Consider the following 21,169-nt stretch of genomic DNA (forward strand, 5'->3'; position numbering starts at 1 on the left):
TAGCTACAAAGTAATGAAGCAGAAGTTCCCATCTATTCAGCACAAGTTACGGGAGAAGAGTCCGCTTGATGATATTAATATTGAGTATGCGACGAGAGATGCTTATGTTGCGTATCAATCTGTATCGTACAATTCTTGCCCGCAACTATGGACAGGCGGCACGAGCTACCTCCGCAAGCAACAGCAACAGCATTGCAACCCGGGTTCAACGGGTGGCGCAGAGGCTTCTTCATCGAGCATCCGCAAAGTAAAACAAGTATTGGTTGGCACGAAGCGACCAAGTGGGGATGAAGGGTGGACACAAATCCGCATGATCGATGGGCATGAATATTGGAGTGCCGCGTCCTGGAATTTTCCCATGTATTATGAAACAAGCCCTCCTCATTATCTTGAGGGCGAGTGGGATGATTGGCGGAGGACAAGAAGCCGAAGATAGATTGGAGTGATGCGCCTGCTTGAGCACACCCTTGTTCTATGCTAAGTGAAGTGTGTATGTTCATACCAGGCTTTTGTGTAAATGTGATGAACTACTTGTCTAAAATGCAAAGTGTGTGTTTTGCACTTGAAAACATATTCAAGGAATTTGCTGTGTGTACGTCGAAAACTCAAGTGTGTGAGTGTGTAGCTGAATAAGGGCTACTATGTTTTTTTTGTGCGTGTGATCCTTTGTTACAAATGCAAACCCTGTCTCTACACCTGAACAAATGTTAAACGTTTTAATACCCGTGTTCATACTGTGTTTTTTATGTATGTATCTGAGATGTTTTACTCTTCATCATGAAAAATGATCAACAAATATGTACCAACCCTCACATGTACTTTTTATCAACAATTGAGTTAATGTTTTTACCAACCCATTTAATTTTTCGTTACCTCTTTCTTTTTAGTTTCTTTTTTTATTTTTTGTTGTAGACAAAAGGTGGTTCCTTCTTGTTTTTTAAGGGAGCAAGGGAAAAAATAATTATCTACCCATGCATTCAGTATTCATCAACACATGAGTTCACGTGTTACCGACCCATTTTCGTTATTTTTAGCTGCATCTATTTTTTTTTTCTTATATATGAACCTTTTGGTTCCTTTTTTTGTTTCTCACGTGAATATGGTGAACCTACTTATTAACCCTCCCATTCACTCTTCATCAATAGGTGGCTCAATGTTTTACCAACCTATCTACTCTCTTGTTACCATCTTATTTTCTTTCTTTTTCTATAGACAAATGTGGTACTTTTTGGTATTTTTAAGGTAATCAGGGAACCTACTTATCACCCCTCCCATGCACTCTTCATCAATAGGTGCCTCAATATTTTTTACCAACCCATCTACTATTTTGTTACCTCCTTTTTTTTTCTTTTTCTCTACACAAAGGTGGTCCTTTTAGTTATTTTAAGGGAACAAGGGAACCTACTTATCAACCCTCCCATGCACTCTTCATCAATAGGTGACTCAATGTTTTACCAACCCATCTACTCTATTGTTACCTTCTTCTTTCTTTCTTTTTCTATACACAAAGGTGGTCCTTTTTGGTTCTTTAAGTGAATAAGGGAACCTACTTTATCAACCCTCCCATGTAATCTTAATCAATAGGTGGCTTAATGTTTTACCAACACATCTACTCTTTTGTTACCTGCTTTTTTTTCTGTACACAAAGGTGGTCCTTTTTGTTTTTTAAGGCAACAAGGGAACCTACTTATCAACCCTCCCATACACTCTTTCATCAACAGGTGACTTAATATTTTATCAACCCATCTATTATCCTCTAACCATCTTCTTTCTTCCTTTTTTCTGTAGACAAATGTGGTCCTTTTTGTTATTTTAGGGAACAAGGTAACCTACTTATCAACCCTCCCATGCACTCTTCATGAATAGGTGGCTCAATGTTTTACCAACCCATCTACTCTTTTGTTACCTCCTTCTTTTTTTCTTTTTTTGTACACAAAAGTGGTCTTTTTTGTTTTTTAAGGGAACAAGGGAACCTATTTTACCACCCATCCCATGCACTCTTTATCAATAGGTGACTCAATGTTTTATCAACCCATCTACTCACTTTGTTACCTCCTTGTTTTTATTTCTCTTTTTTTGTACACAAAGTTGGTCCTTTTTGGTTTTTTAAGGGAATAAGGGAACCTACTTATCAAACCTCCCATGCAATCTTCATCAATAGGTGGCTCAATGTTTTATCAACCCATATACTTTCTTGTTACCATCTTCTTTCTTTCTTTTTTGTAGACAAAGGTGGTCCTTTTTGATTTTTTAAGGGAATAAGGGAACCTACTTATCATCCCTCCCATGCACTCTTCATCAATATGTGGCTCAATGTGTTATCAACCCATCTACTCTCTTGTTACCATCTTCTTTCTTTCTTTTTCTGTAGACAAGGTGGTCCTTTTGATTTTTTAAGGGAACAAGGGAACCTACTTATCAACCCTCCCATGCAATCTTGATCAATAGGTGGCTCAATGTTTTATCAACCCATCTACTCTCTTGTTACCATCTTCTTTCTTTCTTTTCTCGTAGACAAAGGTGGTCCTTTTTGGTTTTTTAAGGGAACAAGGGAACCTAATTATCAACCCTCCCATGCACTCTTGATCAATATCCGGCTCAATGTTTTATCAACCCATCTACTCTCTTGTTACCTCCTTATTTCTTTCTTTTTCTGTAGACAAAGGTGTTCCTTTTTTTGTTTTTAAGGGAACAAGGGAACCTAATTATCAACCCTCCCATGCAATCTTCATCAATATCTGGCTCAATGTTTTATCAACCCATCTACTATCTTGTTACCTCCTTATTTCTTTTCTTTTTTCTGTAGACAAAGGTAAATTTTGGTTTTTTAAGGGAATAAGGGAACCTAATTATCAACCATCCCTTGCAATCTTTGATCAATAGGTGGCTCAATGTTTTATCAACCCATCTACTCTCTTGTTACCATCTTCTTTCTTTCTTTTTCTGTAGACAAAGGTGGTCCTTTTTTTGGTTTTTTAAGGGAATAAGGGAACCTACTTATCAACCCTCCCATGCAATCTTCATCAATAGGTGGCTCAATGTTTTATCAACCCATCTACTCTCTTGTTACCATCTTCTTTCTCTCTTTTTCGTAGACAAAGGTGGTCCTTTTTTGGTTTTTCAAAGGAATAAGGGAACCTAGTTATCAACTCTCCCACGCACTCTTGATCAATATGTGGCTCAATGTTTTATCAACCCATCTACTCTATTGTTACCATCTTCTTTCTTTCTTTTTCTGTAGACAAAGGTGGTCCTTTTTTTGGTTTCTTAAGGGAACAAGGGAACCTACTTATCAACCCTCCCATGCAATCTTCATCAATAGGTCGCTCAATGTTTTACCAACCCATCTACTCTCTTGTTACCTCCTTCTTTTTTTCTTTTCCTGTACACAAAGGTGGTCCTTTTGTTTTTTAAGGGAACAAGGGAACCTACTTATCAACGATCCGATGCACTCTTCATCAATAGGTGGCTCAATGTTTTTACCAACCCATCTACTCTCTTGTTACCTCCTTTTTTTTTCTTTTCCTGTACACAAAGGTGGTCCTTTTTGTTTTTTAAGGGAACAAGGGAACCTACTTATCAACGATCCGATGCACTCTTCATCAATAGGTGGCTCAATGTTTTACCAACCCATCTACTCTCTTGTTACCTCCTTCTTTTTTTTTCTTTTTCCTGTACACAAAGGTGGTCCTTTTTGTTTTTAAGGGAACAAGGGAACCTACTTATCAACCCTCCTATGCACTCTTCATCAATAGGTGGCTCAATGTTTTACCAACCCATCCACTCTCTTGTTACCTCCTTATTTTTTTTTCTTTTCCTGTACACAAAGGTGGTCCTTTTTGTTTTTTAAGGGAACAAGGGAACCTACTTATCAACCATCCGATGCACTCGTCATCAATAGGTGGCTCAATGTTTTACCAACCCATCTACTCTCTTGTTACCTCCTTATTTTTTTTTCTTTTCTTGTACACAAAGGTGGTCCTTTTTGTTTTTTAATGGAACAAGGGAACCTACTTATCAACCCTCCGATGCACTCTTCATCAATAGGTGGCTCAATATTTTTACCAACCCATCTACTCTCTTGTTACATCCTTCTTTTTTTTCTTTTCCTGTACACAAAGGTGGTCCTTTTTGTTTTTCAAGGGAACAAGGGAACCTACTTATCAACCATCCGATGCACTCTTCATCAATAGGTGGCTCAATGTTTTACCAACCCATCTACTCTCTTGTTACCATCTTCTTTTTTTCTTTTCCTGTAGACAAAGGTGGTCCTTTTCTTGGTTTTTCAAGGGAATAAGGGAACCTAGTTATCAACTCTCCCACGCACTCTTGATCAATATGTGGCTCAATGTTTTATCAACCCATCTACTCTCTTGTTACCATCTTCTTTCTTTCTTTTTCGTAGACAAAGCTCGGTCCTTTTTTGGTTTCTTAAGGGAACAAGGGAACCTACTTATCAACCCTCCCATGCAATCTTCATCAATAGGTCGCTCAATGTTTTACCAACCCATCTACTCTCTTGTTACCTCCTTCTTTTTTTCTTTTCTCGTACACAAAGGTGGTCATTTTTGTTTTTTAAGGGAACAAGGGAACCTAATTATCAACCATCCGATGCACTCTTCATCAATAGGTGGCTCAATGTTTTACCAACCCATCTACTCTCTTGTTACCTCCTTCTTTTTTTTGTTTTTCTGTACACAAAGGTGGTCCTTTTTGTTTTTTAAGGGAACAAGGGAACCTACTTATCAACCATCCGATGCACTCTTCATCAATAGGTGGCTCAATGTTTTACCAACCCATCTACTGTCTTGTTACCTCCTTCTTTTTTTTCTTTTCCTGTACACAAAGGTGGTCCTTTTTGTTTTTTAAGGGAACCTACTTATCAACCCTCCCATGCAATCTTCATCAATAGGTCGCTCATTGTTTTACCAACCCATCCACTCTCTTGTTACCTCCTTATTTTTTTTTTCCTGTACACAAAGGTGGTCCTTTTTGTTTTTTAAGGGAACAAGGGAACCTACTTATCAACCATCCGATGCACTCTTCATCAATAGGTGGCTCAATGTTTTTACCAACCCATCTACTCTCTTGTTACATCCTTCTTTTTTTTTTTTTCCTGTACACAAAGGTGGTCCTTTTTGTTTTTTAAGGGAACAAGGGAACCTACTTATCAACCCTCCCATGCAATCTTCATCAATAGGTGGCTCAATGTTTTACCAACCCATCCACTCTCTTGTTACCTCCTTCTTTTTTTTTTTTTTTCCTGTACACAAAGGTGGTCCTTTTTGTTTTTTAAGGGAACAAGGGAACCTACTTATCAACCATCCGATGCACTCTTCATCAATAGGTGGCTCAATGTTTTACCAACCCATCTACTGTCTTGTTACCTCCTTATTTTTTTCCTTTTCCTGTACACAAAGGTGGTCCTTTTTGTTTTTTAAGGGAACAAGGGAACTTACTTATCAACCATCCGATGCACTCTTCATCAATAGGTGGCTCAATGTTTTACCAACCCATCTACTCTCTTGTTACCTCCTTATTTTTTTCCTTTTCCTGTACACAAAGGTGGTCTTTTTTGTTTTTTAAGGGAACAAGGGAACCTACTTATCAACCATCCGATGCACTCTTCATCAATAGGTGGCTCAATGTTTTACCAACCCATCTACTCTCTTGTTACCTCCTTATTTTTTTCTTTTTCTGTACACAAAGGTGGTCTTTTTTGTTTTTTAAGGGAACAAGGGAACCTACTTATCAACCATCTGATGCACTCTTCATCAATAGGTGGCTCAATGTTTTACCAACCCATCTACTCTCTTGTTACCTCCTTCTTTTTTTCTTTTTCTGTACACAAAGGTGGTCCTTTTTGTTTGTCAACTCTACTTATTAACCCTCCCATGAACTCTTCATCAACACCTTAGTCCATATGTTACCAACACTCCCATTCAGCCTTTATCAACATGTATATGGAAGCTTAACCAACACCTACATTATTATGTTACCAAGAAGGAATTGCGGAAGAAGGGAATTGTCATGTTGCAAGTCGTAGTTCATTTCATTTGCAAGTGGATTATGCTTGCTCCCTCCCTTTTTTTAACCCTAAAATTTCACTAGCCCAAAAAGAGAATAAGGGAATAGTTAATATTTTTACTACGTGAACATGTAAAGGGAATTGCCCACGTGCGAGCAAGCAAATTAACGTACGACAACCCAACTTGTGTCACGAGCGGAAAGGGAATTGCCACGAAAGTGAATTGCCACGAGCGGAAAGGGAATTGTCACGAGCGGAAGGCAAATCAATTAAGGCACGTAACCTCTGTGGTCCACAATTACCACGAAAGGGAAAACGCGTTTTTATGGTTTTATTCCCAAATTGGGTTGTCCGAAACCGATCGCTTGATTCAATCCTGGCGCGCGAGCGCCAGCTAGGGCCGCCCATTTCAAGCAGTAGGTTGTTAGTTTTGCGTTGCTGCTATAGAAACGGATGGGAAGAGAGCAAAACCGTCGGTAATTAATTCCTAGCGTCTGGCCATAAGCGCCCCGTTGTACATGGCCCGAGCCAAACTAGTACAAGTTGTTCGTTTCCATTTCTTCAATAAAATTTGCACCTGCGATAACAATTGTTGGTGAATAGAGAAACCAACTAATTTGGCGTACCTTATCTTCAAACCACCTAAAATGACATACAAACTTCTGCTATCAAATACTAAAAAAAACTCCTGCTATCATCAAATATAAAAAACCCCTGCTATCATCAAATATTAAACGTATGAGAAAACACAACATCCAAAGTCACATGTCCGTCCATTACAGCCTGCGAGTGACGAGATAGCATCGCATCCAAGCTGAACTCAGGCACCGCACCCGTAAATCCTCCATCCTCCCCTGCCCATCCTCGTAATTAGCCACCACCGTCACCTCTTGGCGACATACCGACATGCGGGCCCCGGACACCAAACTCCACACAACCTCGAGCAGAAAGTACGATACTACCCCTCGGAAGCAGCAGGAATTACGTCTATTTGCCCCACAGCCCTAATAGCAGCCCTCCGAGATAAAACCCCACATCCTCCCGTCACCGCGCCTCCACTAGGAGAGGTCGCAGCGCAGACGGAACCCACCACCCAAAGAAACCAAGAACCAAAAGCTCGGATTTTCTCCGCCGGCGCCCGCCGATTTCCCCTCTCGATCGAGCTGCCGCCGATTCCCACCCCCGCGACCATGACGACTGACCAGCCAGTGATCAGCCTGCGCCCCGGCGGCGGCGGCGGCGGGCCCCGCGGCGGCGGCCGCCTCTTCGCCCCCGCCTTCGCCTCCGGCTCCGGCGACTTCCTCCGCCCGCACGCCGCCGGCGCCTCCGGCGTCTCCAGGGTGAGAGCTCTCGGCGCCCGATCTGTGGGGTGGAGGTCTTACTGTTCGATGCGGGCTCGATTAGTTTGCCGATGGGCCGGCCCGAGGGGGAGATCCAGGGGGGAACCATCGGATCTTGGTTCTAGGGGCTGTGCTGGTCTGGATGGAGCGTTTATTCTTTGAGGATGCCGTCTTCTTAATCGATACTAGACAGATTTCGTAGTCATTACGCTGCTTAACTAGGTTTTAAGCGCCAGATAACGCGCAAGAAGGGTGTGCTTAGGCGCGCGCTGGTTGAGGTTGGGTGCTTCTGTAGGTTGCAATTTAGAGTAATCCGGATTTCAGCTTTCAGGGCCGAGCTAGTGAGCTTTTGTGTAGGATATTATGGTGGGCTGAGCCTTAACTAGTGAACTGCAGCAGCTTCCTTGGTTTTGTTTCTACTTGCATATAGGCCATGTGTAATACGAAACATTATGTCAAAGCTAAATGCCTAGCTCGACCAAACAAGCTGTTACAAATTGGCAGTCCTTCACTATATTTTGATTTGTGCTTCTGTTGCTATTGCTGACATAGATGGTATCTTGGTGCAGATTGGCGACTTACATTTTGAGACGCGGGAGCGCGTTCGTTATTCAAGAGACCAACTTCTTGATCTGCGTGAGGTACCTGCTGTTTGACCCTTCATACAAAGTCTGTTATACATGGAAATTGTATTGTAAGGATTTTTCTTAAATGTGTTATGGTTACCGTATTCCTTATCTGGTTTTCCCAAAAGATTCCAGTAGCGTGTGGCCTGACAGGTTTAAGTGAACACCTTGGACCAAGTCATAAATAGTTCGTAGTCTGTGAAATACCCCTCTCTGTTTACTGATTTATGCCATTATGGTACTATTCTACAATTGTGTAGACTGGCCACATGAAAATGATTTTTCAATAAAACTGCCAGTAGAAAACTTCTGTATTGTATGTTAGAATGTTCCTGCTAGCTTGTTATTCAGAATTGACCGTAACTGTGGAAGACTGCTATTTTCAATATTATGAACTGAGGATGTATATCTCAACGATGAAGTAAGTATTAGGGACACTCCCATGATATACAAGTGTAACTGTAGCTGTTGATGTTAATGGTTCCAGATACGGTGCACTATGTTTTCCTGTGGACATATCACTGTTTTGGTTTATGGTCCTTTAAACTTCAGTGACATACATTATTGTTGAGTTAGATCTGTAATAAGTTCTTCCTGACAGTGCAGACGCTTTATTTACAAGCACTGATATAATATCCTTGCAGATTACTGATGTACCCGAGCAAATCTTGAGGGTTAAGCAAGAAATTGATACAGAGCTTCACGGTGATGAACCGAGCTGGGTTCGCAGTGAATCAAATGTGAGTTCTTCCATCATATAAATGTGCTAGTTTACCTGTTTTTACAATCTGTGCTAATTCAATTTTTTGCGGCCTTATCAAATGATCTTCATGCCATCATCTTGCTAAATTTAGTACCCCCTCTGGTTCAAAATAATTGCCCCAAAATGGATGTATCTAGACATCTTTTAGGGTGTAGATACATCCATTTTTGGGCAGTTACTTTGAACCGGAGGGAGTACAGTTTTATGCTGACTTGCACATGTGGATCAGGGAATCCTTATTGAAGTCATTTTTGTTATGCAGGTACAATTGCAGACACAAACGGAAACCCAGACACAAGGACAATCACAAAATCGCTTTACTGAGACTGATAACCGTGACTGGCGTGCACGCACGGAGAAACCTCCAGCACCAGCAGTTCAGGAAGAGAAGTCTTGGGACAACATTCGTGAGACTAAAGAAATGTACAATTCAGGTAGGAAGCAGGAGCAGTATAACAAGCAAGATCAGTTGAGCTCCCAGTTCGCTTCGAAAGCTCAGGTAAAGGAGCGTCAGCCGCTTACTCTTTTGCTCCATTTGTCCTTTTTGGTAGTATCTGTTTGTAGCTTAAATTTTGAATAAGCTCCTGTTAGCAATCAATTGTTTTTCTTCCTGGTGGCTATTTCTTGGTATTCAATGCTGATGTGATGCAACTCCATTCATCACATTTTAGTACAGTACCTTGGTTTTGCAGACCTGCCACCGAGTATTTTTGGGACCGGTTATCCAACTCAATAGTGTAGTTGTATCATGTCTGTGTCCTGCTATTGTAGAATTTGCTTAATTTACTACGATGCCATGTAACTATGAACAAGCATTCAATCAGAAACTAAATATGTAAGTTGTGGGATTAAATACAAAGTAAGGAATATTTGGTGGTAATTTGCTTTGTTGTATTTTTTACTTGCTTTTCTCTACCAAGATATATTTGAACCTGTAGTGTTTAGCCATCTGTATACTAATCATTATTCCTGATCATTTTGTTCTCCAAATTCCAGGCTGGGCCCCCTCCCGCTCTTATCAAGGCTGAGGTACCTTGGTCAGCCCGAAGAGGCAATCTCTCAGAGAAAGATAAAGTCCTGAAAACAGTGAAAGGGTGAGATTATGTTTTTCTTGTTGTTTGTTCTTTGTTGCAGTGGCTGTGGCTGTTCCCTTTTATTGTCCACTAAGTAGATATTTTCTATTTAGTATTTTCCCTATGCATATTGTTCATCTCCTTTTACTTGTGCAGTATACTGAACAAACTGACGCCAGAGAAATTTGATCTACTCAAAGGCCAGCTACTGGATTCTGGAATTACCACTGCTGATATTTTGAAGGTTCGTTTTTTTTCTAGCTGTGAATTATTTGCATACCCTTTGGCCTGTTCCCAGTAACTCATCTATCTTTTCCTTTGGACTCAGGATGTTATCACACTCATATTCGAGAAAGCTGTTTTTGAGCCCACGTTCTGTCAGATGTATGCCCGACTTTGTTCTGAACTCAACGACAACCTCCCCTCATTTCCCCCTGAAGAAGAAGGCGGTAAAGAGATTACATTCAAACGTGTGCTGTTGAACAATTGCCAGGAAGCATTTGAAGGTGCTGACAGCTTAAGGATCGAGATTGCAAGTTTGACTGGCCCTGACCAAGAGATGGAAAGAAGGGACAAAGAAAAGATATTCAAACTTAGAACACTTGGAAATATTCGTCTAATTGGTGAGCTACTCAAGCAAAAGATGGTACCTGAGAAGATAGTTCATCACATTGTTAAGGTACACATTAGGAAATCGATAATACATTCATTATTCCATGAAAACTTGCCTAATCCATTTGTTCTATGCACTATGTAGGAATTACTGGGGTCTGATAAAAAGGCTTGCCCTGACGAGGAACACGTTGAAGCCATTTGTCAGTTCTTCAATACAATTGGTAAACAGTTGGATGAGAACCCGAAGTCTCGCCGAATTAATGATACTTACTTCGTCCAGATTAAGGAGCTAGTAGCGAACCCTCAGTTAACTCCACGTTCCAAATTCATGGTCCGTGATTTGATTGATCTCCGTTCGAACAGCTGGGTGCCTCGACGTGCAGAGGTAAATAAAATCACCCAACTCCATTTTTATTCAGATGCTTGCTGCTATTATGACACAATATTTTAGCTTTTAAGTGTGACCACTACTGCTGGTTACTGCATATCCCAAAGAGGCATCAACTTAATAGGAGATAAGAAGGGTTTTAAGAACATCTTAAAAGTTGAACCTAATAAGAACAATCATACATGCATGGACCGGCAAACCAAAAGATGACCAGCATGGTGAATTTTTGTATCTATTTATTTATTAATAATTAGTCAAGCGTGCACTTTGCTTTGTACACTCAACATGCACGTGCATGGAGTCGGTCATTTTATAAATTGCTGCATCACTTGATTACACTGAAGTACGTAGTATGATCTCAATGCTAGAATAGAATGGTACTAAACCTTCAACTGATTTACCACTTCTGTCCCTGTTTTTGAACCTATCGTGTCCAGCTGCATTTGTGAATTCAATCATTCTGAACTTTGTGTGCTTATAACTAACTTTCAGATTAAGGCAAAGACAATCAGTGAAATTCACACAGAGGCGGAAAAGAACCTTGGACTACGTCCAGGGGCCACAGCAAACATGAGGAATGGCCGTAATGCACCAGGCGGGCCTCTTTCGCCTGGAGGTTTTCCAATGAACCGTCCAGGAACTGGAGGTATGATGCCTGGGATGCCTGGAGGGAGAAAAATGCCTGGGATGCCTGGGTTAGATAATGATAACTGGGAAGTTCAGCGTTCTAAATCAATGCCAAGAGGTGACGCACTTCGCAACCAGGGTCCCATGATTAACAAGGCACCATCTATCAACAGGCCATCACCAATCAACCCCAGGCTTCTTCCTCAGGGCACTGGAGCACTGATTGGCAAGAGTGCACTTTTGGGCACCGGTGGCCCACCATCTCGCCCTTCCAGCCTTACGGCAACTCCCATCCAATCACCAGCTCAAACTACAGCATCACCAAAACCATTAAGTGCAACTCCAGCTTCTGTACCTATTCCTGACAAAGCAGCCAGTTCTGCCAAGGTGATCCCTGCCAGTCTTCAGAAGAAGACAATATCTCTTCTCGAGGAGTATTTTGGTATTCGTATCTTAGATGAAGCACAACAATGTATTGAGGAGTTGCAGAGTCCTGATTACTACCCTGAGATTGTTAAAGAAGCTATCAATCTTGCTCTGGATAAAGGTGCCAGTTTTGTTGATCCTCTTGTTAGGCTTCTGGAGCACCTGCATGCCAAGAAGACTTTCAAGACTGAAGATCTGGAAAACGGTTGCATGCTATATGGGGCGCTGTTGGAAGATATTGGTATTGACCTTCCTAAGGCACCAACACAATTTGGTGAAGTGGTTGCTCGTCTGATTTTGTCGTGTGGCCTGAGATTTGAAGCCGTCGAGGGGATCTTGAAGACAATGGAGGATACCTTCTTCCGCAAAGACATATTCAGCTCTGTGACGAGAACCCTAGAAGCAAACCCAGCAGGTCAGGCTATATTGAGCTCACATGCTGCTGTCATGGACGCGTGCAACAGCCTCTTGAAATAATAGCTCGCTCCTGTCAGCTCGACTTCTCAGGTGCTGTGTCTGTCTAGTGAACAACAGCATGGGTGTATTCTCTATAGCTTAGGTGGTTTCACCGCTGAGGAACTGTGGTGCTTGGGGGTGTGAGCAACAGCCAGTTTTGAGCTGTATATTTTTGCGAGGTCACAATGAGTGTTGATTATTGTTTCGACAAAGCGAAAGCGAAAAGAAAAGGAAGCCATGGATTTTTGGTCTCTGGTGTGCTGGCGGCCTAACTCACTGGAGCCTGGGATGAACAAGGCTTTTTTTAAACGTGATGTTTTTGTTGTCTCAATGTTATTATTTTTATCTTCTGCTCTTACACATTTTGTAACAATGTACTGTGGTTTTTTGGAGTATTCTGTTGGTTACAGTATATCGTGCCATCATTGTAGGACTCGAGAATTCAATCTAAGATTATTTTGCCTTGTGACCGTCTCTTAGTTCATGTTTGCTTACATGACAATATGCTGGATGTTGCTATTTTATGGTTGTCCTTGAAAATTTACCCCCAGCTACACTGGTTAGATCCAAGTTTTGTCTTGCCAATATTACTCTTTCTGGCTCTTGATCTTACAATGCCGATTTTGATTATCTGTTGAGTTGAATTTGTTTTGAACTTGTGAGAGTGACTGTGGAATGAGTTCAATTCCTGGCCTGAACAACCGAGTAACCAACCCTTGGCAAAAACCTGTGCTAACTGCTAATCCAGAATCTTAAACGGGAGAGCCAAGAGCACGCACGTTGAAGGTTACATGAAGTTCGATCATACGCACAAATACCAACTACATCAGTTCATGTAAAGAATTCCTAGAATTTGTTTCTCACAGTCCAGCATTGTAAAATTTCAACAAGTTTGTAGAGAAAACATCAATTTCTACAGAACCAAAATCAACATCAGTAGATATATATGAGTAGAATACATTTCCCAAACTTGGTCAAACTTTACTTTGGTATATTTACAGGAACGGAGGGAACTCACTCTCATATTTGTATAAAGATTTATCCCCATTTTAGTTTTATTAGAAATAATTTCTCTCAGAAAAACGGAAAGGAAATAGGAGTAGTAATAATTTCTCTCTTTCCCTTATGCACCTACGCGCTCCTGGCGTTGTTCGGAAGCCGCTTTCCTTCCTCACAGTCACAGGCTCACCGCCGTCTTCCAACCTCGCCGGACGCGGCGGGCGCCTCCGCTCGTCCCCCACAGATTCCATTCTACCGGCGACCAGTCTCTCTCCTCAGATCCACCCGTGCGCCCACCCTTAGCCCGTGTCTCGTCTCCAACACTCTTTAGGGTTCGTCGGTCCTGCGCTGAGGTGCAGTGGAGGCTTCTCTGATTCTGCCCCTGCTCCTGCGCCGAGAGTATGGTAAGGCGATCTGACCCTGCTATCTAACATATATGCACTGTGTGGCTTGCGTCGCAGCTCGCGCTAGTGGGTATTATGTTCTCCATCATTTCCTATTTCCTTAATTTGGGGGGCTAATTTCCTAGCTGGTTTCGCGATTGGCTCGGCCTTGCCAGAAACTATCTCTTTCAAAGATAGCCATAATCGTCATGTGAAATTGGTCTTGTAAGTGACTGCTATTCAGTCCCTAAAACGGTTAAACTGTAATCTGAAATCGTCTGCGCAAGTTATATAGCCAGTGAAGTGGTAATTTGCATTGTGTTCAGTCCATAGAGACCCCTGTTTGGCACACATCGCTGTGGAAGTACCTTCTATGCATGCTATGGGCCTGTAAGTAGTTTAGATCAGGCATGCCTGTTGTTCAGCTAGTGCATGTGAGATGATGTCAACCGCAGCTCATTCGCTTTTGTTGGAATGCCTGTTCATCTCATTTGTTATATTTTTGGAGTGTTCGGTAGTACCATGCTCAGCAATTTTTGTCAGTCCGATTACAAAGATTATTGGTGGTTTTGCGGGTGACAAGTCCCCGAAGGCGCATATATGTTGCAATTGACAGTGCTCTTTCAAACTTACTCCTTCCAAGCAGTGCTACAATGCTAATCTGGAAGTAACTTCTGTTTGAGAACCGGATAAACAATGAAGTGTTAACGAGCATGATGTTCAGTCTGCAACCCTTGTTAGTGGACATCAGTCAGTTCCGAACTCTCCTGGATGCATGAACAATAATTAAGCTTATAGCATTTCATAACTAACTTGTTTACCATCATCTTCTTTTATACAAAGCTTAGCTTCCCAGATCTTTCTAACATCATTGCAGGCTGGAAGGCACACCATCGTTCTCATCCAACCATCGCCAAACAAAGGGTCCAGAACTTTTATGGACTTCAGTTCAGTCAACCAAGCACTGGACGGTCAGTATTTTTTCCCACGCTCGTTGCTTGGAATGTTAATGCAGTTCTATGATTAAATTTTACTTTACTATCCGAGTGCCCATGTGTTTCTGTTGACCACGAGGTTATCATGGGCTACTGAAGATATATTACTATTTTGCTTCTGTAGCATAATTTATATGTTCCTTGCTTCAGCTATATGGAAGTAGTCATCAGCCATCAACATGATATTTAATAAAACTTTGGACTGAGCATTCAGGAATTCCGGATTACAATATTGTTCACCGTCTTATAATTTTTACCAGCACTTTCATGCTTGGCTCTGTACAGCGTGCCAATTGTTTAAGAAACTATCGTGACACCTATCTAATGTTTAGGTGAGACAGAGAGCTATTATGACCGAATATTCAATGAATCTGTTAGATCCCTTGGACCTTAGGTTGATACCTTGCCCAGGAGGAGCTCTTGGGCCAATGAGTAGCTGTCCGGCTGGTGCTGTGCCGTCGACCTTGTTGTTGCTAGGGAAGGGTAATGAAGGTAGGAGACAGGAGAAAGATTTAGGGCTGAGAATATAGCTTGGCTTGATCAGACGTGGCTGTGTTTTTTTAAAGAGGATGGCCTTACACGTGAGGCTCCAATAAGACTCCAACTAGAACAGACTCTTTCCTAAATACGTAAAGGAGTTACCAAAAAACTCTTGCAACAGTCCGAACTTGATAATCCTGACCGGATCCTGTGCGCCCTATTCCAACTAATGCCTAGCCATCTGCTGAGTAGGTCCCACTCCTCTGGTAGGGAATTCCCCACATAACAGAATCAAGATGGCGCTTGTCGTTAATGTTCGATAATCAATGAAATGACCGCTAATATATATTATTTGTCACATGGTTTGGGAGACACTGACAACAAATCATAGTACTTCAGTATCCTTGTACAAATTCTGCACCTGCATTTTTATGAATGTCCTGGGAAAAGCAGGAGAGTGTCTATATTTCCCGCACTGTCTCCTCTTAACCGTGTCCAGGGCGATCATTATGCACTTTCTCTGAAGCAAGTGAATTGCATTTGAGTTCGTTTTTGGCGTGTATTCTCTTGGGCTACTGGCAGCTTCGAGCTCAGTTCAGTTAACAGTGCACTCTCTTCAATGACAGGAATCTGTGCCCGCTATGAAAGGAAAATCATGGATATCAACCCCATGGCCAGGAACTTCACTTATGACATCAATGACCTGTACAATTTCATCGATGGCCTCGCCGACATAAGTGCACTAGTGTGAGTACAGCCTCAGAACTTTCAAACCGTTGAGTTGCAAAAGAAAAACTTACCAGTTCTGTGATCTATCTTTGCAGGTATGATCATCAACTTCACGCTTTCCTGCCGTATGACAGGCAGTGGATAAAACAGAAGATGTTTCAGCACCTCAAGACCCTGGCACGGAACTAGCCATGTGCAAGTATCTGTTTGTAGGTTCAGGTCGGTATGAGAAACTTGAGATCCATGTGCTAATTGTAAGGGTGAAAAATGACAGATTTGCTTTGCTATCTGGTATTCTGGTGTGACACCCTTTGTGCCTCTGAATGAATGGATTGCCTTTGTGCCTCTGACCATGAACGGGAGAGTGATTACTATGAAGAACATACATCTAAATGATCACGTTGTGTTCAAATTTGGTAACTCTTTATCCTTATTCCAATTTCACTTATTCAAGAAAAAGGGCTGGTGTTACAGGTCACGACGCAAGCTCTGTATTTCAGTTTTTACTGCTAGTGTGACCATCGAACAATGAACGAAAAGCAGTACCAAATGTAGCACGTGCCTGTAATAGACTGGGGGTATCTCTAGAATATCCAAAAGTGGTTCAACCTTCAAAGTTCAAACAATTTATACTTTGTAAAGAACAATCTCCTCAGAATTCAAACATCTCAAAATCTCGGTGAAAGTTGTAGGGATAAGATATGCTAATCAGGGAGAGTTTTTCATTAGAGAAGAAAATGAGATCACTCTGTCTACTCAACTGAAGATAATGAGGAAAAACAATGTATATAGGAAAAGAAGCTTCTCGTTGCAATATTTATCACTCTATCTTGTTAACAGAAGAAAAGAAAGAAGAAAAAATTATGTGTCTGCTTGCTACTCTCCTGCTTTTACCTATAGAAACTATTACATATAAACACATTGTCAAAACTAGTACATACTAGCAAAGTATATCTTGTCAGTCAGCCCTCTTACTCATGAACTGATCAACCAGCCGTCGTGGTCTTGTTCATCAGAGGGATCAGCTCTATATCATCTCCCGCATCATCAATCACTTTCATTCTATCATTTTCAGCATCCACATTGGAAGGGTGACAGCAAGAATCATCTGCAACAAGGACCGAGAACTGAGCACTGCCTGATTCATCCTTAACAGCTTCGTCTTGGAGTATGTGGGCAGGAAGGAGCGTTGAATTCTGGTCACTTTGAGGAACAAGAAATAGAAGCATCAGCGGGAGCAGCCTTGAGACGTTCCTAATCAATACAGCGAGCCAAAGGTTACTGAACTCAGTTCGAGTCACATTCAGCATGTGTAGCAGAAGGCCACCCCACCAAGAAGACATAAGCAGCCCCGCGTTCTGTATAGACATGAGCAGCGCATAAAAGGTTCCCTCGATGCCCGGAGGACAGAGCTTGGAGCAAAGCACGAGAAGCGGCAGCCATTGGAGTCTACCGACCATTTGACAAACAGCGCTATCAATCACGGCAAATATGTAATCTGGTATGCCGATTTTCGTGTTTAGCCGGGTCACTAGCATTAGATCAAGCATCCCTGCCAGACTTGACAGAACTTGACCCCATAAAAGCATGCTGCGGAAATTGCAGTCCTTTAGAACAGTTTGGTATAGTAAAACTCCGAGTAGTGAGCCCACCGAACCGATTGCATAGATCGCACCAATAAATTCCTGTAACAATGCAGTGTTCCATAAGTTTCTTTGACAGGAAAGCACCACTGCAGCAAGGCATATCATACATCCAAATATAACCTGTAGCACACCCATGCAAAATTTTACCATAGATATCTGATTGAGACTGCTATGTTAGAACATTTGAGTAGATTAGCAGGCCATCTTCATGGAATATACATTTAATTGCTTCAGCTATAACTAGATAGTACACATTTACACAAGACCATGCTATTCTACTTCCAGAAGCTACAAAAATAAATTAATGTTGCATCGAAGTGGCATGTAGCTGTCTTTCAGCCTAAGAGTTCTGGCCACATAACCCGAGTGGCATATGTTTGAGACACCACCTGCCTATACAGGCTTAACCATTATTGGCATGTATATTTTTTCAGGCTACTAGTTTGTAGTAAACTGATGATATGTAGGGTATGTGCACACCTCAGAAAATGCTGGTCCAGTTAGTCGGTCAGTGAGCCAGTAGAACATTCCTCCTTGGATGTCCAGGCTTAGATTGAGAGAAACATATAGGTACACGCATGGCCGCCAGACCTCAGGGCACTTCAGTGTTGCCCCCATGGACTGAATTGCTGTGTAGAACTTCTTGTGAACCTGATTTAGCAAAGGCCTTAAAATGGGATTGGTGTGCAGGACCGCATTCAGTAATCCAACCACACAAAAAGGTTGAGAGTGTCCACTGACCTGCTTGTAATCAAAATCTGTCACGCGGCTCTCCTTCAGGAGAATCCCAGCCGAGAACACCAGTGCCGAGGGGATACTCAACAACCCAAGAGCCCCCTTTGATAAACAAGAAGCACAAGATATATCATTCGCCGAGAACGTCGAACTGGCATATCGCCTAACAGGAGGGGAGACTGAACGAACCTGAGCACCCAATAGGTGGACAAGAAGGCCGCTGATGGAGAAGCCAATCAGTGACCCAACAGAGGAGCTAAACCCACACAGGCTCTGCATGTCGGAAGCCAGCGGCGGGTTTGTGATGCTGTTCTGCGCAACCAGAGCGTCCAGCGTCACGTCGGCCATTGCCGCGCCCGTGCTCTGCGCCGTCAGCGCTACGACTCCCACAACGATGCCAGGATTGCTTTGCAGAGATAGCATCAGCATAGATGACACACCAATCACGCCTGCATTGTCGTCTCGGCACAGAGAGGCGTCAGTCACGGTACATACTGACAGATAAAATGGTTTCGAAGGAACCCAATCTTTGTGTGTTTATGTGGTGGGATCGAGAACAGAAGGAGCCCAATCTTGTCACCTGCGAGGAGGAAGTAGGGGCGGCGGCGGTAGCCGGCGACGGGGACGACGTCGGTGAGCAGGCCCCAGATGGGCTTGACGACCCAGGGCGAGTTGACGATGCCCTGGTAGAACTGCGCGGCGGCCGGCTGGACGCGCAGCACGTCCTTGCAGTAGTACGTGGCGGCGACCACCCCGACGGCGTTGCCCACGCCCTGGCAGGCCCCGTAGACGGCGAACACGGCGAGCACGAAGCTCCAGTGCAGCTCGCGGGATAGCCGCCGCAGCCAGCGGTACGGCGACGCGACGCCGCATTCGCCACTGCCGTCGCTGGAATCGCTGCCGGCGGCGCCGGCTTCTTGAATTGGCCCGTCCTCCCGGTCCCGGGGATCCATAGCTAGCAGACGCGCGGAACAGAGTTTCTTTTGGGGATCTGCGGAGAAGCCACCGGACTCCGGGCAGCGAGAATGCTAGGTGCGTGCGGCGATTGGTTGCCGGGAGAGGCCGACGAGATGCGTCGGCGAGCTCAGTAGCTGAGCACGAGGCGAAGTCTTCGGTGGGTTTACCAGATCGAGCTCCCAGTTTGACTTTCAGCTCGCAGCTTTTTCTCCACTGACCAGAAATGCTCGTGTCCTCGGAGAATCCGGGCCTTCTGCAGACAAAGATGTCGGGATTCATCAGTGTGGAATCTCGGATATTGCCTATCCGTGATTCCACGCCGACGATTTTGGTTTTGCCGGCAGTAATCGACGGTGACTGATATTGAAGGCATTCAGTAGCTGTCAGCAGATGATCCAGGAAAAAAGTGACAATGTGACGGCACATTATTTTAGACAGAGTGTGTCAGTGTGATATTGATTTGCTGACTCACACATGTTGAGCCGGAAATAAAACCACCATTTTGTGAATAATAAGACAATCAACTTATTAGAACTTTAGAAGGCCACAAAGCTGGCGTGTCACTGTCAGAACATGCTAGTGACAATTAATAGATGTCCCGTCAGTCACTTTACCATGTCCACATGCGAATAATTACAAAAACTGGATAAAGGCTTTCACAAGCTCGCAACTAAAGGTTAAGTATGAAAGATTATGTAAACATGGTGAAAAGTTGTCACGGAAGTAATGTGTACAGAGTACAACTTGCGATTTCATAGTTATATGATAGACACAAAACAGAATTTTAAAGAGGTCTAGCCTCCTTATGTGAATCGTGTCGAATTGGATAGTAGAAAGCAATCCATATGAATTTTGAAGTATTCACTCTTTAATTTGATCCACATATGGAAATTTTATGGGAATCATACAAATTAATCCCCTTGTATATTTCAGTCCAAGGAGATCTGAACCTTCCTACATGAGTCGGGCTCATACTCGCAATCTATAGCAACCTTGAAACTTGTAGCAATTCCTTTTTGTGAGAGTGTGTCCACCCTCCTAAGGTCGATTTTTTTTTATCGAAACAAAGGCTTAGCTTTGTATTATCCATTAAGTAATAAGAAGGTGCCTAGTTGGTCAGCGGAAAAATCGGGCTAAAACCATACAACAACACCAACATCACAGACCACACTCAGAATCGCCACATGGGCAAGCCCACCTAAGACCCAAGTAACTCTAGGACCATGCTCAAAACACCACTCCGCAAGATCAAATGACCTCCCACCATTGCTAGAGAGAAGACGTTGTGATTGCTATGAGATGAGCACAAATGACCTCCAATGAAAATGAGAGAGCCAACCCTCTGAGGATCTGCGCCAACATGACACCGATGAGCAACATCAGGATTCAAGAGTAGCCACGTCGTGTGGACGACACGAAGTCGACACCCTCATCACTTTCCTAAGGTGAACATGGCACCCTAACCTTTAGTAACACACCACATATCCACGAGGACCTAAATTAGCATGTTACTATTGTTAGTTCGAAGCATAGTACCTTCGTGTCAAATCCAGTTGGAATGAGCAAGGTCATAAGCTTATTGAATATGTTATGTGTTTCACAATTGACCGTGTCCACTCCAAAATACAAATATGACATTTAGGTATAGATATCCTACCTATACGTTCTCTATCACTTGTTTTTGAACGACATTCTCCATCACTTGGCGATCCCAATGTGCACGTGATGATTCTAATAGAAAAACTATCCGACCATTAACAACCTAGATTACCAACTCAGACATGCTCATGACGTACATAAAACTAAAGTGAACCGTTGCTTATAGCTTTGGTATCATGTAAACTCAACACTAGAGATTGTTCCGTACCATCCCCGCAAACAAATAGAAATAAGATTGTTCCGT

The 21,169-nt window shown here is 42.7% G+C and overlaps 3 protein-coding genes across 3 annotated transcripts; 2 read left to right on the forward strand and 1 right to left on the reverse strand.

The window, feature by feature from the left end:
• The first annotated feature begins 7,095 nt into the window (after positions 1-7,095).
• LOC124678833 (eukaryotic translation initiation factor-like) lies at positions 7,096-12,806 on the forward strand. The gene is made up of 9 exons (XM_047214683.1): positions 7,096-7,368; positions 7,938-8,009; positions 8,639-8,734; positions 9,020-9,256; positions 9,754-9,851; positions 9,987-10,074; positions 10,159-10,509; positions 10,588-10,830; positions 11,326-12,806. Exons 1-9 carry the CDS (start codon positions 7,219-7,221, stop codon positions 12,361-12,363), a joined length of 2,373 nt encoding a protein of 790 aa, XP_047070639.1. The 5' UTR covers positions 7,096-7,218; the 3' UTR covers positions 12,364-12,806.
• A 672-nt stretch (positions 12,807-13,478) lies between these two features.
• Positions 13,479-16,281, forward strand: LOC124678781 (enhancer of rudimentary homolog). The gene is made up of 4 exons (XM_047214636.1): positions 13,479-13,745; positions 14,602-14,695; positions 15,826-15,946; positions 16,024-16,281. Exons 1-4 carry the CDS (start codon positions 13,743-13,745, stop codon positions 16,115-16,117), a joined length of 312 nt encoding a protein of 103 aa, XP_047070592.1. The 5' UTR covers positions 13,479-13,742; the 3' UTR covers positions 16,118-16,281.
• A 615-nt stretch (positions 16,282-16,896) lies between these two features.
• Positions 16,897-19,262, reverse strand: LOC124678780 (probable folate-biopterin transporter 2). The gene is made up of 5 exons (XM_047214635.1): positions 18,890-19,262; positions 18,499-18,758; positions 18,316-18,411; positions 18,055-18,225; positions 16,897-17,613 (listed from the first exon to the last, which is right to left on the reverse strand). Exons 1-5 carry the CDS (start codon positions 19,260-19,262, stop codon positions 16,915-16,917), a joined length of 1,599 nt encoding a protein of 532 aa, XP_047070591.1. The 3' UTR covers positions 16,897-16,914.
• Positions 19,263-21,169: the final 1,907 nt, after the last annotated feature.

This window comes from Lolium rigidum, chromosome 7, assembly GCF_022539505.1.
Source record: "Lolium rigidum isolate FL_2022 chromosome 7, APGP_CSIRO_Lrig_0.1, whole genome shotgun sequence".
NCBI classification, from domain to species: domain Eukaryota; kingdom Viridiplantae; phylum Streptophyta; class Magnoliopsida; order Poales; family Poaceae; genus Lolium; species Lolium rigidum.